General features: G+C 33.8%; 1 protein-coding gene and 2 long non-coding RNA genes across 3 annotated transcripts in view; 2 read left to right on the forward strand and 1 right to left on the reverse strand.

Annotated features, from left to right (window-relative positions):
• LOC125650663 (uncharacterized) overlaps positions 1-17,877 on the forward strand; it is a 196,027-nt gene that overhangs the window by 60,664 nt on the left and 117,486 nt on the right. The window contains exons 22-27 of the mRNA XM_056166606.1: positions 3,625-3,808; positions 5,153-5,228; positions 12,376-12,572; positions 15,714-15,861; positions 16,901-17,041; positions 17,264-17,303. Coding sequence (XP_056022581.1) covers positions 3,625-3,808; positions 5,153-5,228; positions 12,376-12,572; positions 15,714-15,861; positions 16,901-17,041; positions 17,264-17,303 — 786 coding nt within the window. The remainder of the gene's footprint in view (positions 1-3,624; positions 3,809-5,152; positions 5,229-12,375; positions 12,573-15,713; positions 15,862-16,900; positions 17,042-17,263; positions 17,304-17,877) is intronic.
• Positions 7,261-9,021, reverse strand: LOC125679493 (uncharacterized). The gene is made up of 2 exons (XR_008803349.1): positions 8,481-9,021; positions 7,261-8,073 (listed from the first exon to the last, which is right to left on the reverse strand). It is a non-coding gene; the product is annotated as an uncharacterized LOC125679493 (long non-coding RNA).
• Positions 9,092-11,185, forward strand: LOC125679497 (uncharacterized). The gene is made up of 2 exons (XR_007371834.2): positions 9,092-9,935; positions 10,153-11,185. It is a non-coding gene; the product is annotated as an uncharacterized LOC125679497 (long non-coding RNA).

The following is a 17,877-nucleotide window of genomic DNA, read 5'->3' on the forward strand; positions in this document are numbered from 1 at the left end:
TACTGTAGAATATACATTTCTGCATTCACATTGATTGCCCTGTAGATAATGTGAAAATATCCAATGTTCTTGCATTAAATATTTCCCATCATCTTATATGCCCCGCGGGGGGTATTAGTCCCATTAGGACAGTTCTAGTTGATAATTAATTATACTCCGCCAGATTAAAGAGCCAAGCTAATACACTCCCTACCAAAACCTAGCTTGTTTCTGCTGTAAGCATATAATTGATAATGAATTTACTGGACCCAAACACTGGATTTTCACGCCTTGTGAAAATTAGATCTTTTGTCTTGCATAAAAAGACACGAAGTTCGGTGTTTATATATACATATCTTTTTGTCTGTGATGTATATTTTATCTACAATTTTATCTATTTTCACTCTCTTGGATTTAGACCAAATATAATAATTGTAAACATGCATGTATGGTATGAGGGGGCGAGTTGTCTCAAGAGAGGGGGCGAGTTGTTTTGAGGGCGAGTTGTCGTGGGGTGAGTTGTTGTGAGGCACATAAGGCTGGGACACTCTCTCTCTAAACCACCCTGTCTCTTGCTACCATCTAAACCTCATTCTGGCTTCTCCATCCTTCTCTCTGCTTCTGCTGTCCTTCTCCAACTTGTTTTCTGTCTCTATTGTGCCTTTTTCTCTTCTGGTGTCCACCCTAGCACCATCACACAGTCATTGTCAACTTCCCTCTGAGGCACGTGTCCTATCCAGTTCCATCACCGTCTCCTCAGCTCATCGCTTATGTCCACCCTGTCTGCCGCTTCCCTGTTTGTTACCATCTGCTGCCACCTTATTCCCAGGATCCTCCGCAAGCAATCTGAACTGGAATTTCTTCTCGTCTGTCTTTGTCTGCTGCCATATGGCTTTATCATACTTTTCCAAGAAGTTTTCATTGTGAATGGATCATTTTGAATAGAATATAGATCCGGAGTGACCATGACACATTGTAAAAGACCCTTTCCCTCTGTCCATTTTTTTGTGGAACAACAATGCATGTTTCTTATCTTTAACTTAGAAAGAAAAAGTTCTTTTACACATTGATAAAAGATAGAAGATGATGTTCTACAAAAGGGGGGGGTCTATTAAAAAAAAAGATTTGTGGAGGTAATGGTGGACTGGTGGGGGATGGCGTGTTTGCTAATTTGACAATGAGCACAAAGATCAGCATCTTGACAAATTTGAAATGGTGAAGACACACGTGATGTTGTTATAGATACTGCGTTGTAAACTTAATGTGTAATACATAATGCTTTACTGAACGCAAAAAGTACTGAGAGTAATACATAATGCTTTACTGAACGCAAAAAGTACTGAGAGTAATACATAATGCTTTACTGAACGCAAAAAGTACTGAGAGTAATACATAATGCTTTGCTGAACGCAAAAAGTACTGAGAGTAATACATAATGCTTTACTGAACGCAAAAAGTACTGAGAGTAATACATTATGCTTTACTGAACGCAAAAAGTACTGAGTCTTTTTTGCTGATATTGCTCTGTTGGTACTTAGACGTTCTGAAAATTACTGATATTTTTACTTTTAATATTGGTAATTTCTGTTGGTACTGAGAAATTGTGATATTTACGGTTGTTACTGCAAGTAGCAACCACCACCCATTTTTTAAAAATTACCCAAAACAATAAAAATCAGGTGTAATTAGCAATTTTGAGTATGCTGATTTCAAATCTGGATTCCTTTTACGCCAATGTCTAATAGAAAATGAGATATAGTGTCTTAAACACCCCTACCGTCAGGTTGCCAAAAACGGAAAATGTCTCATTTCGCATCAAAAAGTGACCCAACTTTATTTCTTGAAACATCATTACCCAAAACAATAAAAATCAGGTGTAATTACCAATTTTGAGTATGCTGAATCCAAATCTGAATTCCTTTTACTCCACTTCCTTACAGAAAATGAGGTATAGTGTCTTAAACACCCCTACCATCAGGTTGTCAAAAACGGAAAATGTTCCATTTCCCATTAAAAAGTGACCCAAAGTTATTTCTTGAAATAAGGCATACAACATAAAAGGAAAACAATTGATACTAAATTGTTTCATGAACATTCTTAGTTGTTTTGGAAAAAATATATCTCACCTCTGGACTTCACAGATACAGGAAAGGAAGAGGTATACGGAGCGGATCAAAGATCTTAAATTTAATCAGATTGGGCCATAGCCTAATAGGAAAACTAATTTATTAAACATCAGCAAGTCTTTTCCGGGAACTTCTGGTAGAGCTGTCCGGGGGGGGGGGTGAGTTGCATCATTATCAGAATTTACCGAAACACTGGACTCTCTGGCCAGTCTGGGGGCTGAGTTGCATCAGAACTGACAGAAGCAGAACTCTCTGGCCAGTCGGGGGGCTGAGTGGTATCAGAATCTGTCTGAGAATGAATGGTTGAAATGTTTATTATTTATTTATTTTTATTTTTTCAAAATTCAGAAATTTAATAATTGCATGATCAGATTTTTTTGTAACACTAATAATTAATGTCCCTTTATTGCGATGACTCTTCAAGTACAAACCATGATATTAAAAAAATGAAATGAAATGATAGATAAATTAATAAAATATTTGTCTGCAAGTTACTTTATTTATCTGTAAGTAAGTCACTAATTAAGTGTAACTAGTGGCAGTGCAACTTGCAAGTGAAAATTGTATCATCTGTAGCTTAGACCCCTTTTAAATTTGCCTTGCCTTGTAATTAATATTGTTGAAAATTTGGCAAATAGCATTTTTATTCAGTTTGTGAGTAAAATGTCCAGAGTTTACACATCGATAAATTCTTCAAAAAGAATGTTTAATCCTATGGTATTTCACCGTTAAGTCAATGTTTAGATATACTCGCTCTGCTTAACCGCTTCAATCTCAAAGGGATTTTCTGGAATGTGCCTAATCACGTGAGATACGCTAAATATAGCTATTTTAGATCTGAACGATCAACTTCGCATCATTCGTAGGCTCTAGGTTTATCCATACTAGCCCGTAAAAAACAGGGTGGAACCTCGTCCCACTTTTCCTGTAGAAATAAAAATAGAACATGACGCGCCACCTAGCGAGCGCGGTTGTTGCTACTGCAAGTTCTGATATTTAATGACACTAGCAAGTGCTGAGGAAAATATTGTGGACATATTATTGTGATATTAATTCTTATGCTATAGATGTGAAAATGGACCATCCACGGGAAAAATTATTTTATAGACATGAAAATTGTTTTACACAAAATGATATGCTTTGTACACAGTTCTCACACTCTTTCTACACAAAATGATATGTTTCTTGTAAGGTGAAGATAACGAACAACAGAACCGGGAATGCTAGCTATCTACATGCACTGAACCATTTCTTACATGAAACAATATACATGTACGTTTCTTACATGGAACAATACATTTAGACTGTATGAAACGCTTTTAACACGTATGGTATGAAAATTATACAAAACTTAGTCCATGTCTTTTTTAGGTGTAAGTAGTATGTTTCAGGGTCTGTAATTAAAGTTGTTTCAAGATTAATTGAGTTAGTAATACAAACTTCATATTGCAGTCATCTTGATGCTAAAATTAGTGGCTAAAATTGGAATTTTTTATAGCTGTTTTTGTTATTTTTCCAGACTTTCAGAGAAATGATAAACGACATCTACCAAACCACAGCTGTTTTGATGTGGAGTATGAAAAAATGATAGAAGACACCGCGGCCACGAGGTCCAATCATACACGCTGTTTCATGTGTGGAAACTGCTGTAGGGAAAGTGTCCAGTGTTACGGAAATGTGGACATAATTGGCAAAACAATGAGGTAAGAGAATCGGGATTTAAAATGTTTCTTCTCGGAACTTCACGGAATCACTTCTGACATTTGTTAAATTTTCCAATCTAGAAATGTGTTTTCATATTTCATTGTTGAAGAGTAGATGACCCAGTTGTTGTATTTAAGGTAATTCCCCAGACCACGTCATATAACGTTCGATGATGAGTCACGAACGTTATCACACATTCAACGAACCCGATGGTATTTTGGTGAATTTTGTAGACTGTATTATTACTGATTGTTTAAAAGCAAACAACAAAAGTTTAGAATTAAAAAACAACAACATACGAATCGCAATAATACAAACAAGCCGGTTTTATACAAGACAACGTTTGGGAGAGAAAATGCTTATAGTTATATACATCGCGAAGTCGTAAACTCTCCATACACATTGCGTTGTGACACACAGTCGTTCAGTAATTCCTGTGAGATTTCTGCAAATATTACAGATTATGATGTTTTAAACGTGTTGCCAACTTTCAATGTATATTTATAATTGTAGGCCATTTGTTTTGTGTGATTTCTGATCATTAATGATGGGTAGAAATATTGAATCTCCTATTCAACAAAATGCAAATTTTTGTGTGCTACATGTACTGACATGTACTATTTAAAGATTATCGTATAAGTAGAATTTTTATCGAGAATTTAATTTTGGCATTATTAGCGACAGTGCTGAGATCGTTAAAATTGAATATCGCTAACAGTTTATTCCGTATTGGAGGTAAATAGCTATCTTTCTTGAAATCATAAAGTCGTTAAAACTAGCTCTTGCTAAATATGTATACTCATAATTTATGGACAAATCGCTAAATTTACATCTCACTAAAAATACCACTTATAATATTTCCCATGAATTTTGATGATAAGGTTATTATCTAAAATTTACCAATGAGGCAAACTAATCAGAAATTGGCATGATAAATACACATGTATGTTTCCCCACCTCTGAAGAGAAACAAACAAGGCAGTACATTATTAATTTTCACTATGATGTCATTCAATCCAGACTGCCTTATTGGACCTTATCTGGGAATAAATATTTACTTTTATATGTTATAAAGGAATATTTCCAGACATTTTATCAAATATGTAATGTACTTATAATGGCTGGTAATATCTAGATGAAATGAAAGAGGTTAAATTTTTCTGCTGATAAACCATTTCTAGTAGTCTAGTTTGTTTGTATTACATGTATAAGGATGTAAAAATAATCAGTTTTATGTAGAAAATGAAGTTCATTGCATATTGATAGTTTTATACCCTGTCTCTATAGAATGGTGATTTTTTCACATACAGTTTGTTTTATATAAATGATTTGTGTACTTTCAGACATTGTGGATGTCTGTTACCCGGTTTCCTGTGCAAATACTGTGGGATTTGTCGATTCTGTGTCCAGAGGTTGGCAGTAAGTACATTCAATATCTTTAAAAATCTTCTGTAGGATCACATGGGTGTGTGCCATTCCAATATAGACAAGCATCCTCATGCAGTGTAGATTTATGTTTGTTCACCTTGGGCCAGTTGGGCCGTAGTAAGTTCATAGTTGCCAACTCACCCGATTTTTGTCAGGTTTCACTTGATTTTTTGATCTGTAACCTGATTATTTTTTATGACCCGGTGGGCCATACCTTTCACCCGATTTCCGGATTTGGTTTTGTAAATTAGTTCGTGCGTGTAATTCCCAGTTTGCAACACAGGCTTGGATCTATGTAAACAATGCCGATGGTCCTGTACATTACAGATAAGTAATCAAAGCAGGTATTAACAATTATCTCTGAGTTGTTTTGACAAATCGGGGATTGAAGTCATCCTTATCAGGGCCAGCAGACACGCCAACAAAAAGAAAACAATACTTGTGTATCTACTAACAAATTTGGGAAAACGACTTTTCATGGGTAAAAAAAAGTTATTGAGGACACCCATACCGAAATGAGTTATAACTAAGTTATAACTAAAGTATAACTTAATTATACCTAGGCCTTGAGGTACAAAAAAGTTATAACTAAAAAGTAACTTTTCTGGACTTAACCATTTTCATGTATAACTAAAGTGTAACTTTTTGAACTTTGTCATTTTCATGTATACCTAAAATGTAACTTTTCTGGACTGTGTCATTTTCATGTATAACTAAAGTGTAACTTTTTGAACTTTGTCATTTTCATGTATAACTAAAATGTAACTTTTCTGGACTTAGCCATTTTCAAGCATATCCAATATTTATGTACCAGTTTTGGGACTTTGTCATTTGAGGGTGGGGGTTACCAATACTTTTTGACACTTTCATAGTAATTAACTGAATGTTAAAGACCTATCTCATGACCCTTTGGTCTGTGAAAATGTAGGTGGAGCCCAATCTAAACAGATGTTATTTACCTGGAGTGGCCAGGGTCTACCAAGGTGTTAATTGCTATATCCCATGACACTCTAAGAAATACAGACAAAACATGGTAGAAATCTACCTGTCCATGCTGTCTTGATATACACAGGACCTGTCTCAGGGACCTCTGCAGAGTTTCTGTGGTCATAGTGTAGGTTGTATTCCTACATGTAAGGGTAGATGACACACATTCTACACCCACCCCCTCTCTCTCAGTCATTGACTCAATGAATAATTTCTGTTATAAATATAGAGGTATAAAAAATTCATGACATAAATTATTTCAATAAGTTATAAGTTTTAGAAATTATTGTGCAAATTATTGTTTGATTTCTGATTGTGTAATTTATAATACATGTATATAAAGGGGGAAAAAATACTATTGAAATTCCAGTGTTCAGAGGTCTTTTTAAAAACAATTGAATTACAAGAAAATAGCAGTTGTGGACAGGTCAATGCTATCAAAACTCTGGTATACTGGGCTTCCTCAAGATCTAAAGAATGCCTGTAGATACTGGCTGTTATTGTTATCAAAACACCTCTCTGGGGTAGCTGGAGACCAGTGTCTGCAGATGTCCCTCCACCTGAGATCTATTGTTAAATGTTTGATTGACAGGCAGTTTACAATTTTGGGGCATTATCTTAAAATTGGGTCTTTAACTGGATTGACTTCTGTAAATTTTTAGTGATTATTCACTTTCAAACACTTCAGTGAACTGTGTCATTTCTTATTTTGCCACAAAAAAGCTAGTCAGAGGGAAATTTCAATGTTGAATTTTTAAATCTTTTTCTTTTGGGGGGATGATTAAGGAATTGATCAGAAATTGCATGGAAAAATTACAAAATCCAGGATCCTTACTTATAGAATAATAAATGCATTGTACGATCAATAAAACATTCTATATATTATATTTTTAATGAACTTTATACGCTGATACAACCCGTGAGAATTCAAAACACCATGTATGATGATTGTTGATCAATTACCACTAGGTGCTATTTATGGAGAATGGCAGGTCAAATTGTTTAATTGAAACGAATAATGAACTGAACACATGTATGAGATATGTCACAGTATTTATTAAAAATAAGTCCATATGGACTTCTGTTCCATGTTAAAAGAGACACTATTCATCAATTTAGGTATGCATAGTCTATCAAAATCAAATTAAGGCATATATATAAAAACGTCTTTTCCAAAAAAGTATCAAAAAATATTTCTATATTCAAATCTCATTGGTAAATGTGACACAAAACAAGGTATGACTGTTAAATGATGTCTCTGTTCTGGACATTGAACATGTTCATGTTATATTCCTGTTCAATCCTGTTAGGAACTGTGAAAACAAAACAAAGTTTTTCATTTGTAGTCATGTCCTGTTACTTTAACAAAAGTTTCTAATCTCCCAATGAACGTTTCCTTGAATCGAATTATTTTGTTGTCTCAACCTGTTCGTCCACAAGTAGTCTTTTGAAGAAAACCACACGGACCTACTCTCCAGCTAAGGTCAAAAGGACTGCTTGTTCCTCAGATTTCAAAGGTCTTTTACATAGGCTCCAATAACAGCAACCCTGTCTGTTCCCTTTCACTGCTGTCAAACTTCAGAGCTTGGGACAACGTCAGTAGCTGCTGATGAACACAAACCGCAAATGCTATTTGGGTTTCAATATGTTGGATGCCATGGAAAAGGCATCTCAATTATCCATTACAATCCTCAAAATAGAAACAAGATGAGCACCAAAGTGGTCCAAGATCCTCAACTTTTTCTGTCAGGTGTAGGATCATATATCAAACTCTTTGTCTCATTCTGAATCTCCGTCAACATATATGATATGGCAAGAAAGCAGGTTCTTCAGCAACATCTTGAAGCAACTAAAAACAAAACAAATATTGTAAAAGTACATAAATAGCACAAATGTTTCCATATAATGTTCGGTGCAACATGTCATTTGATAGGCTATTATATATATCGATCATATAACCTATGATATCTATAAATCACAACGTGACTGATGACGTAAAAAAGAAATAAGTAAATAAATCTGTTTGACATTGCATTTAAACATTTTACAATTTGAAGTCATTTCTGAGGGGAAATAAAAATTCACAAATAAAATGTAATAAATAAAATAATGCCTACATGCCGGGCTTGTAACTTACGATTATGAATATTGGATCATTTACAAGCATCAGAATATAATGCATAAAACGAAATCTAGGAACTTGTTACCTTTCAACTACATCAACAGTTACGGTACACAATCGTAACGAAAACTAACCTGGTTAAATGATTTCTCATGAAAGGCATCGATAATCATAATGGCGACAGGGCCAGCAGTTTCACACGCCACACTTCGATTGTCGAAATTTTCTGATGAAATGTTGTCTTTTCCTTGTTGCATTCGCCAAAGGGATACTTTGAGTGTTGGATTAGACTTATCGGCATGGAAAACCTGGTAGCTACCACGTTTGTGAGGGTACATAGCTTCGGAGCAGTGACGAGTGTTTCGCTTTTAATTTTATTTCAATCTTTGTTTTTAAAATGGCGCCTTCTTCGTTTACATCCGGAATAACCGGAAGTGTGCGAATCGGGTATTTACGTAAAAATAAAAATACGTTTGATTGTTCCTGATCAATTTCAGCAAAACTGATGAATAACTAAAAAAAATCTCACGTATATACTTTACGATTTTTAATCATTTGAAGTCATAAAGGTTTTGAATTCCTTGATTCCGGTATTTCCTCTAATCGCTGATTGGTCAAATCGGCTCCGCTCTCCATTTTCAAACAAGATAGCGTCGGTTCAAGAAGGTGAAAGTTGAAAGGTTCTATTATTACTTTGTTCAACGAACCATGTATGCCCTTATGGAGTGGATAGAGGAAGAAAAGGTCAGCATCACAAACATATCACGCATCAAAGATCCAAGAAAGGAGTTTTGCCAGTATAAAGTTGGGGATTTGGTGAAAGCCAGCTGCCATGGCTTTTCTGGCGTGCATCCCGCCAAGATCTTAGGTAGGCCTTTTCAAGCAAGTTTCTGTTTACAATATTTACACAAATTTTGTCAGAATGTATTAAGTTTATTTTAACTTGAGGATAATTAAAACTGCAGTTGGACTATACAGTCCTACATATTAGCCCTTCTTGATTCCCTCCATTTTGTTGACAAAATACATATTCTTATGTGGACAAACATTTTTAAATAATAAAAGTACGATTATGAAAATTTACATGATTTAGAAATAAGAAAATGTGTTTATAATAGTATAGAATTTCCCTTCCCTAAAACTGAAAAAAATATTTATTTCTTTAAGAAAATATTTGCTTGCCCTCTAGGCCTCTCCCGACTAGGGATAAAAAGGGTCGAGTAGGAAAGTAGGGAGAAAATTCTTTTTTATTCACATGAAGTTAAAAAAGCTATAAATTAGATAAGAAAATTTCGGAATGAGTAATAAAAAAAATGTTAACTGGAGGTTAAAAAAGTTTTTGAGTCTTTTTTTTTAAAATTTTTAATAATAATAATAAAGCTTTGAAATAAATGGATTGTGATTTTCTTTTATCTTGGCTTCTTTTTCTTATTCTAGATGATGGAGCTGATGCCTGGTAGTGGGATCTACATTTATCCCAAAGATATACAAGCTTTATATAAGCCAAAAAAAAACCCAACAAGTGGAACTTTTCAGGAAGGGGAACCTAACTGGTGCAAATGAAAAGACCATTTTAAACACTATTCCTGGTAAGAGATTATAATCTAATTAATAAATTCTTTATATAACACTAATAACAAATTGATTAACTTCGAATAAGAATAATCAGTCGCCCACATTTCTTTCAATTTGTGAAGATGTATTTAAAAGGTGAAAACAAAAAAACTTGTAATTTCTGACATCCATCTTTTAAATTGGAGAATCAATGACAGTTAGTTACTAGAGTATTTTCTTTTTTATTTAAAGACGATGCCGGGATTCAGAGGCCATTGTCAAGTTTTCGATGAGGACCAAGATTAGTTCCCAAGTCAGCCTCCAGAACATGAAACAGACCTAGCTTTTATACATTCAGTAATGTGAGATATATATATATATATATATATATATATGGGATTCCCTTCATAAGGGATTGTCCAATTTTTAATGTGATAATATGTACAAAGAGTTAGTGATGAATATTTTATTTATATTTTTGTGCCAAACTTTATAAATGATTGATTGTTTGATGTTTTCCGCCACGCTCAACAATTTTTCAGTTATCTGGTGGCACCCAGTTTTTATTGGTGGAAGAGAGAACCCAGATACAATGTACCTTGGAAGAGACCACCGACCTTCCGAAAGTAAACTGGGAAACTTTCTCACTTACCGGCGCGAGCGGGATTCGAACCCGCGCCGACAGAGGTGAGAGGCCATGTGATTTGGAGCGCGATGCTCTAACCACTTGGCCACCTTTATAAATGAAATTAATATACCAATAATAGTCGCTGTTTATAATCGGTAATGTCTTATTATCCCCATCTTTTTTGTAACTTTTCCATAACTTTTGTCGGGTATAACTTTTTTGTAACTTTTCCATAACTTTTGTCGGGTATAACTTTTATGTAACTTTCTCCATAACTTTTGTTGGGTATAACTTTTTTGTAACTTTTCCATAACTTTTGTCGGGTATAACTTTTTTGTAACTTTTCCATAACTTTTGTCGGGTATAACTTTTTTGTAACTTTTCCATAACTTTTGTCGGGTATAACTTTTATGTAACTTTCTCCATAACTTTTGTTGGGTATAACTTTTTTGTAACTTTTCCATAACTTTTGTCAGGTATAACTTTTTTGTAACTTTTCCACAATTTTTGTTGGGTATAACTTTTTTGTAACTTTTCCATAACTTAAGTATAACTTTTTGATAACTTTTGTGAAGTATAACTTTTTTGAAGTATAACTTTTTGATAACTTTTATGCACTTGTTGTATTCATGTTGAAATAAAAGATGATAACTTATACATGAGTATAACTTTTTTGTACCCGAGTTATAAGTAAAGTATAACTTTATTTGAAGAAGTGGTTCCAAACTCCGATAACTTAGTTATAACTTTTTTGTAACTTTTCTTAGTTACAAAGTTATAACTTAGTTATAGTTTTTTTCGGTATGGGCAGCATGAAGCTTTTTGTCCGTTGTTTAACTGATCGCACTATTGGGTCTGAAGCTAAAAATGATCTGACAAAACATGCCAAAACGCACAATCATGTAAAAATATACTTAAGTACAAAAGTCATCTAATCACTGTCGTAATTTTTGCTATGATCATCTTTGGATATTGATATTGTAAAGAAAATACACACTGAATTCAGATCTGAACTAAATAATGAAACCCTAAATGCCCTCTTATCATGTAAATTTAATCAAATTGAATCTCTGTCCTGCTTTGAATATTGTCCATCTCCATCAGTCTTGAAAAATTTAAAATGTGCCACTATCAGTTACAATGCTTCTCTTCAATAAATACACAAAACACACATTTCTGTTGTAAAATAGTTTTGAAATATATTAAACACTTATAACACATGTAATCCTGATAAATATGTCGTGATTGCCGTTACGCATTATGACCAGATTTTTTGCCTTCCAAAGAGGGTCATGACCCTCTTTTTACATGTTGGAGGTTGGCAACTATGGTAGTAAGGGTTCAACAGTTTACATAAGAAAATTATTCTAAAATCTCGATGTTCACTAGGGTACAAAATTTATTTATAATGGCTCTTATGTAGAGTATATCAAGTCTGTTCACACTAGGCCCTACATGGCCATAGCAAGGAGCAAGGGGACATATTTTGGATTTGATGTTTTACTAACATTGGAAAATTGTACTCAAATTCAAAAAAAGATGAAAAAGTTTTCTGTCCAATTTTCCCTATGATACTGCCATCAAGAAAAGAATTATAAGATTCATTTTTTGTCATTTAATTATCATTTAAATATTTGTAAAACATATAGAGTTTAAATAATAAAACGCGATTTTGTTTTCATATTCATACGATGTATCAATACACAACATGAAGTCAAAATCAGGTTTTCTTTGATGCAGAAATCGAACGAATTTTTCAGCCAATCATAATCAAGACAATAAATATTAAATGATATATATATGTATGTATGTATACATACAGTGCTGTTTTCTATTTTTTTCCCCAGAAAGCACATTGCATTACGAATCCACAGTTTCAGTCAGAGGCTATGTCTAAAACGAACGAGGATCTGTCGCAGAAAGGCAATTTTGTCTTTATGTCATCTCAGAGCGAATACAGCTTCTCCCAGCCGATGTCCGTGGAGTACTTTAGTCATCTACGCATATGTCTGCACCGTGGACACTTCATCCTGAATATGATCTCGTAAACTAATCTCATACTGACTCTTATATGTTTGATTTGTTATCATTAATACAGTAAAACACAGTTATAGTGAACCTCAAGGGCCATCAAAAAACAGTTTGTTATAATCAAACTTCATTTTACAGTAAAACACAGTTATATAGTGAACCTCCATGGCCAGCAAAAACAGTTCATTATAACCAAACTCTGTTTTAATCAATTGAATTTTCCTTATTTTCCTCTTATTGGAAATATCACTTCGCAATAAGTATGAATTTGTTATACTGTGTTTTCATTATAATTGTGTTTTACGTAATATTTAGAGTATCCTTGAACGAGTGTATCTTCCGATACCAGTCGAGGTGGCGGAGCCCCCGAGACTGGTATCGAAAAATGCACTCGTTCAAGGTTACTCTAAATGTTTTGTATCATTGCGCTCAGAAATTATTGCATCATCCTTGATTATAAAACTGTGCTCTAACAAGAAACTGCATGACCAAAATTTAGACCAATCAAAACTCATTATCGAAATCACATGTTTATCCGATACGGTCGAATAAACCGCTTGTCACTTTGAACGATTTGAGCCGTTGTCCGATGATGAAATTCAGCGTTTGATAGACTCACAAAAAAATCCTAACACTTGTAAAAATACTAAATGGGCAATTGAAACGTTCAACAAGTGGCATACCGCACGGGACAATGTCCCACTTTTGACCGAGATGAACAACGAATCTCTTAATTACTGGATGCAGCGATTTGTGTTGGAAGTAAGAAAGCAAGATGGCTCGGAATATCCGCCTCGTTCCCTGTACTACATTTTGTGTGGTTTGTTACGCTTTATGAGAGACGAAAACATTCATAATATGAACTTTTTGGATGAAAAAGATCACAGATTTGCTGTGTTCCCAAGAGTCTTGGATGCGCGAATGAAAGAACTGTTATCAAAGGGGTTAGGGACAAAAGTGCATCAAGCAGACCCAATTTTACCAGAAGACGAAGAAAAAATCTGGAACCGAAAAGTGTTCAGAATGCAATTTTCTTTTATATCTGTAAACTTTTTGGGTTACGTGCTTATGCTGAACATAAGTCATTGAAATGCGATCAGTTTGAAGTCGGATGTGACGAGAGGGGGAAATACATACATTTTCATGGTAGATCGTCGAAAACCTACAAGGGAGGCTTGAAACATATTCAACTGCAGAACAAGGACATTAAACATTACTGTCTCAATGGTAAATTGTTTATTTTCTTTATAATTAATGCGGGAAAATTGTATTAAAAAACATGATTCAGAAATGTGTAGTTTGTATAATTTTGTATTTAAAACCCCCAGATTTATTTATGGATTTATTTGTGTGTTTTTAGCTGAGAGATGTTTGGTGGACTTCTATATGGCATATCTTGATGCTCTTGGACACAGAGGTGCATTTTATCGGAGACCTTTGGCAGTCAGTATTAGATATGGTGAACAAATCCTGGGAATCAACAAAATCAAGGGATTGATGAAGGAAATTACAGGACAAGCCGGTCTAGTTGGGAATTTCACTCGGGTAAAAGGACCTGCGCTACATAACTGTATCAAGCTGGTGTGGATGAACAAGTGATCATATGAGCAGAACTGGGCATCGCTCTGAAACGGCCGTTCGGAAGTATAAGTGTTCAAATTCTGTTTGGATGGAAAATGTGTCGAAAGTGTTGGATCCGCCAAAGATGATGAAAGTCAAAGAACCACTCCCTCCAGTGATCAATCAAGAAAATTTGTCGATGAAATCAGACAGTAAAGAATTTGACAACCAAGAAAATGTTCCACTCAATCCACAATCGGTGTTTAACAATTGTGTCGTCAATTTCAAGCCTTGATTACTACAAATTTTGGGAAACGTGCTGAATTGCATTTTTTATTTTAAAATTCAAGTGCAAAGTTTAGAATTATTTTGTTAGAAAAGGTATAGTGTGTGAGTATGCCTCCAATACATTTATTTGAGTTTGTTTCACTGAAAATAAAATTGGCTAGTTTGTTTATATTTTTTCTCCTTCAATGTAAGGTCAAATGTCATTGGGATTGTTGATTCACCCTGATATGCTCTATCTTGATAGAGTATGGTTGTTAGAGCACAACAAGTCATGGTGTATCATAAATAAAAACACAGTGATCATCAAAGGAAAAACACCACACCAATGATACATTATGTATATTTATGTATGTGTATATGTGGGATACTAACTAGTGATTATATGAAATTAGTATGAAAACATATTTATGAAATTTGTAGCTCTTTGTCATTTCTAGTGTCATCATTTCTAGTGTCATCAGTCATCTGCATCGGTAGACAATTTTGATCTTTTTTGTCCCCACTGCAACGCGGAAGGGGACATAGAAATACCGGTGTCCGTCTGTCCCACTTCACTTTGTGGACGCAACTCCTCAGAAACCGCTCAATGGATTTTGTTCAAATTTTGTAGGATTGTTAGTCCCCATGTGTAGTTGATCATATCATGCCGCCATTTTGATTCGACAAATTTTACAGGAGTTATGGGACTTTGTTGAATTTGTACATAGTACACTATAGAAACACTTTGTGGACGCAACTCCTCAGAAACCGCTCACCGGATTTTGTTCTAATTTTGTAGGATTGTTAGTCACCATATGTAGTTGATCATATTGCGCCGTCATTTTGATTCGACAAATTTTACAGGAGTTATGAGACTTTTGTGCTTCAACTTTTTTTGCGGCGGTGGGGGACATGGCTACGTGTAGCAATCTAATGTTAGAATGTCAACATACCAAGTCACAATTATGTTTGATTCATATGTTCCCTGAGTATATAAACTTTTTGGAGCAATTAATCCTAATTTCAATATTGCTTTTGAATGGCTGAGAGAACTTTTCCTCCAGAATAGCTGGATCCCCATTCACATCAATGTTATGCTTTATGCAACTGGAGTAATTTGAATTTCCAATATTGTTGCCATTGCATTTGATTGTCTGAAATACACCCCCCCCCAGGTGAGCAATTCAGGCTCTTGAAATCCTCTTATCATGGATCATAATGATTGGGTTTATACAGTGTAAGGTAGTAGGTGTAATTTTAAGGTAGCTGGATGTCTGCCTTTGGCCAATGTACAGCACAGTTTTAATTTTTTTTGGTTTATTTTCAGGTCTTCAAACCGAGTGCATGTCAATTGTTTTGAAAAGTATATAAAACTGTTCAAAAACACTTCCCACAAGGAAACAGAGGAAAATTTGTATGTTTTGGCACCATATAAAAATGGGGACATCTATGATGTATATTTTGATGTCAACAAGGTGAGTTTTTTGTGATTTATCCGTGAATGATAAAAAGGGGTGTTTTGGTGCATAATATGAATATCTAAGCAAAGATGTCTGAACGACTCAGATGGACATTCTAATTAATTTTTGAAATAAAAAAATATTCATGAAAATTGAATAGTATATATTATTTGCTGATATTTTTTAAATCTACAGATAAAATCTTCAAAAAACATGTCAATTAGAAAAAAGATATAACAGAGAAATATATTTGAAAAAGAAATTGAAACGAGATGGTCAAAATTTAGAAATGTTAGGATTTTTCAAATTTGAAGCAAGTCCAATCGGAGTTATAAAGAACATTGTAATCAGAAAGAATATAAATGTAATTAATAGAAAACTACATTCCTTTGATGTAAAATGGTTTACAAATCTAATGAATTTATAAAGGAAACTTAAATTTCTTAATGAAAAATGCATACATTTAGCAACAATATGATTATTTTAGTAATTTCTATCAATTTGATCGGGATCGGTACTTTTTTCTCTCGTTTGAATAGTGATATATCTGAAATAAGGTAATTGCGTTTCAATTTCTTTTTAAAATATATTTCTTTGATATATCTATTTTCTAACTGATATCTTTTTTGATGATTTTATCTGTAGATTTAATAAATATTATAACAAATGTTTTCAATTTTCATAAATATTTTTTTCTTAAAATTAGAACATTTATATCCGAGTCTTTTAGGCATGTTTTATTAAATATTCATATCATGCACCAAATCACAGCGAAATTTGGACTCTGAAGTATCTTATTTGCAAACAAAACACCAGTTTTTTGTCATTCTGGGGAAAATCCTCAAAAATTCATATAAAATAATTGAGATCTTGTATCACTCTTTCGATGATGAATTCATACTTCATAAGAGGACCATTTTAATGAGCCATTAAATAAAATTTTGGTGTAATGAGCTACCTTAAAAAAAAGTGCTTTCTATTGGGTTTTACTTTACCCTCTAACTTTTTAAAGTTCCTTTTAAGTTCTTGCATGTATATAGAATTATTATTTCAGACTGACATGTGTGAACAGTTCATGAGAATACAACAAAACCAGAAAACGGTGTTGGCCTTGCCAATTCTGGACAGAAATATGACGGTGATGATTAAATGTACCAGTCCTGGAAGTCTCACAATGTGTTCATTACATATGATAGTAAGCAAGCTAAAATATCTACATTCAATGTTTTTTATCTTCAGAATAAGATTGAAGAAATTTAGATAAATGTGCTCCAATTTTGTAAATTTGTTTTCTTTTCACATATCATGTTTTGCAGCTTCAAAATAAATGATTGATAAAATTTGAATTTCAATAAGTTGAAGAAAGTGAAAAGTTTTGGCATTGCCATGATGAGTAAAAATTCATGCTTTTCTTCAGGAAATGCCCAAAATTTCAACTGTGGCTCACGGATTCACAGGTAAGATTTCTTTTACTATAGAAATGGAAAACTTGTGTGAAATCTTCGAAATTTGAAATCTATCTCTTTTTATACTTCAATTCATAAATTACATGTGAGGAAACCTTGATAATACAGTGGAACCCCGTTATTACGTTTTTCATTTTGTCACAATAAAATAAAGTAATACCGGGGGCAACGTAATAAACGTTGCCAGTGAAATCTGTTAAAAATATAATTTGGAAACTGTATATCTTCCATTGATACTCCTTGAAGGGGTGTGTGTGTGAATATATCTTTACTGTTTCTTTGTTTAAAAGACTATGATACTTTGTTTTATTTATATCTTATCTTAAATGTCCATAATTCTTCATGTTCTTATCCCATTTCTTTATTTCTGGTGTAGGATACATAGGGATGTTTTGATAAACGTTGCTTTTCTACATTTGTTTTGACCGCCATTTTGTTCAACTTTAACATAATGCATTCATGTAAATTTCTCTCTATAACTCGTTCCGGTTCGTATTCAACATTCGTATAAAAAAGATAACAAAACATCGTTTTTATTAAGTTCTCTTATTACACAATACACAAC

Source organism: Ostrea edulis, chromosome 5, assembly GCF_947568905.1.
Source record: "Ostrea edulis chromosome 5, xbOstEdul1.1, whole genome shotgun sequence".
Taxonomy (NCBI): Eukaryota; Metazoa; Mollusca; class Bivalvia; order Ostreida; family Ostreidae; genus Ostrea; species Ostrea edulis.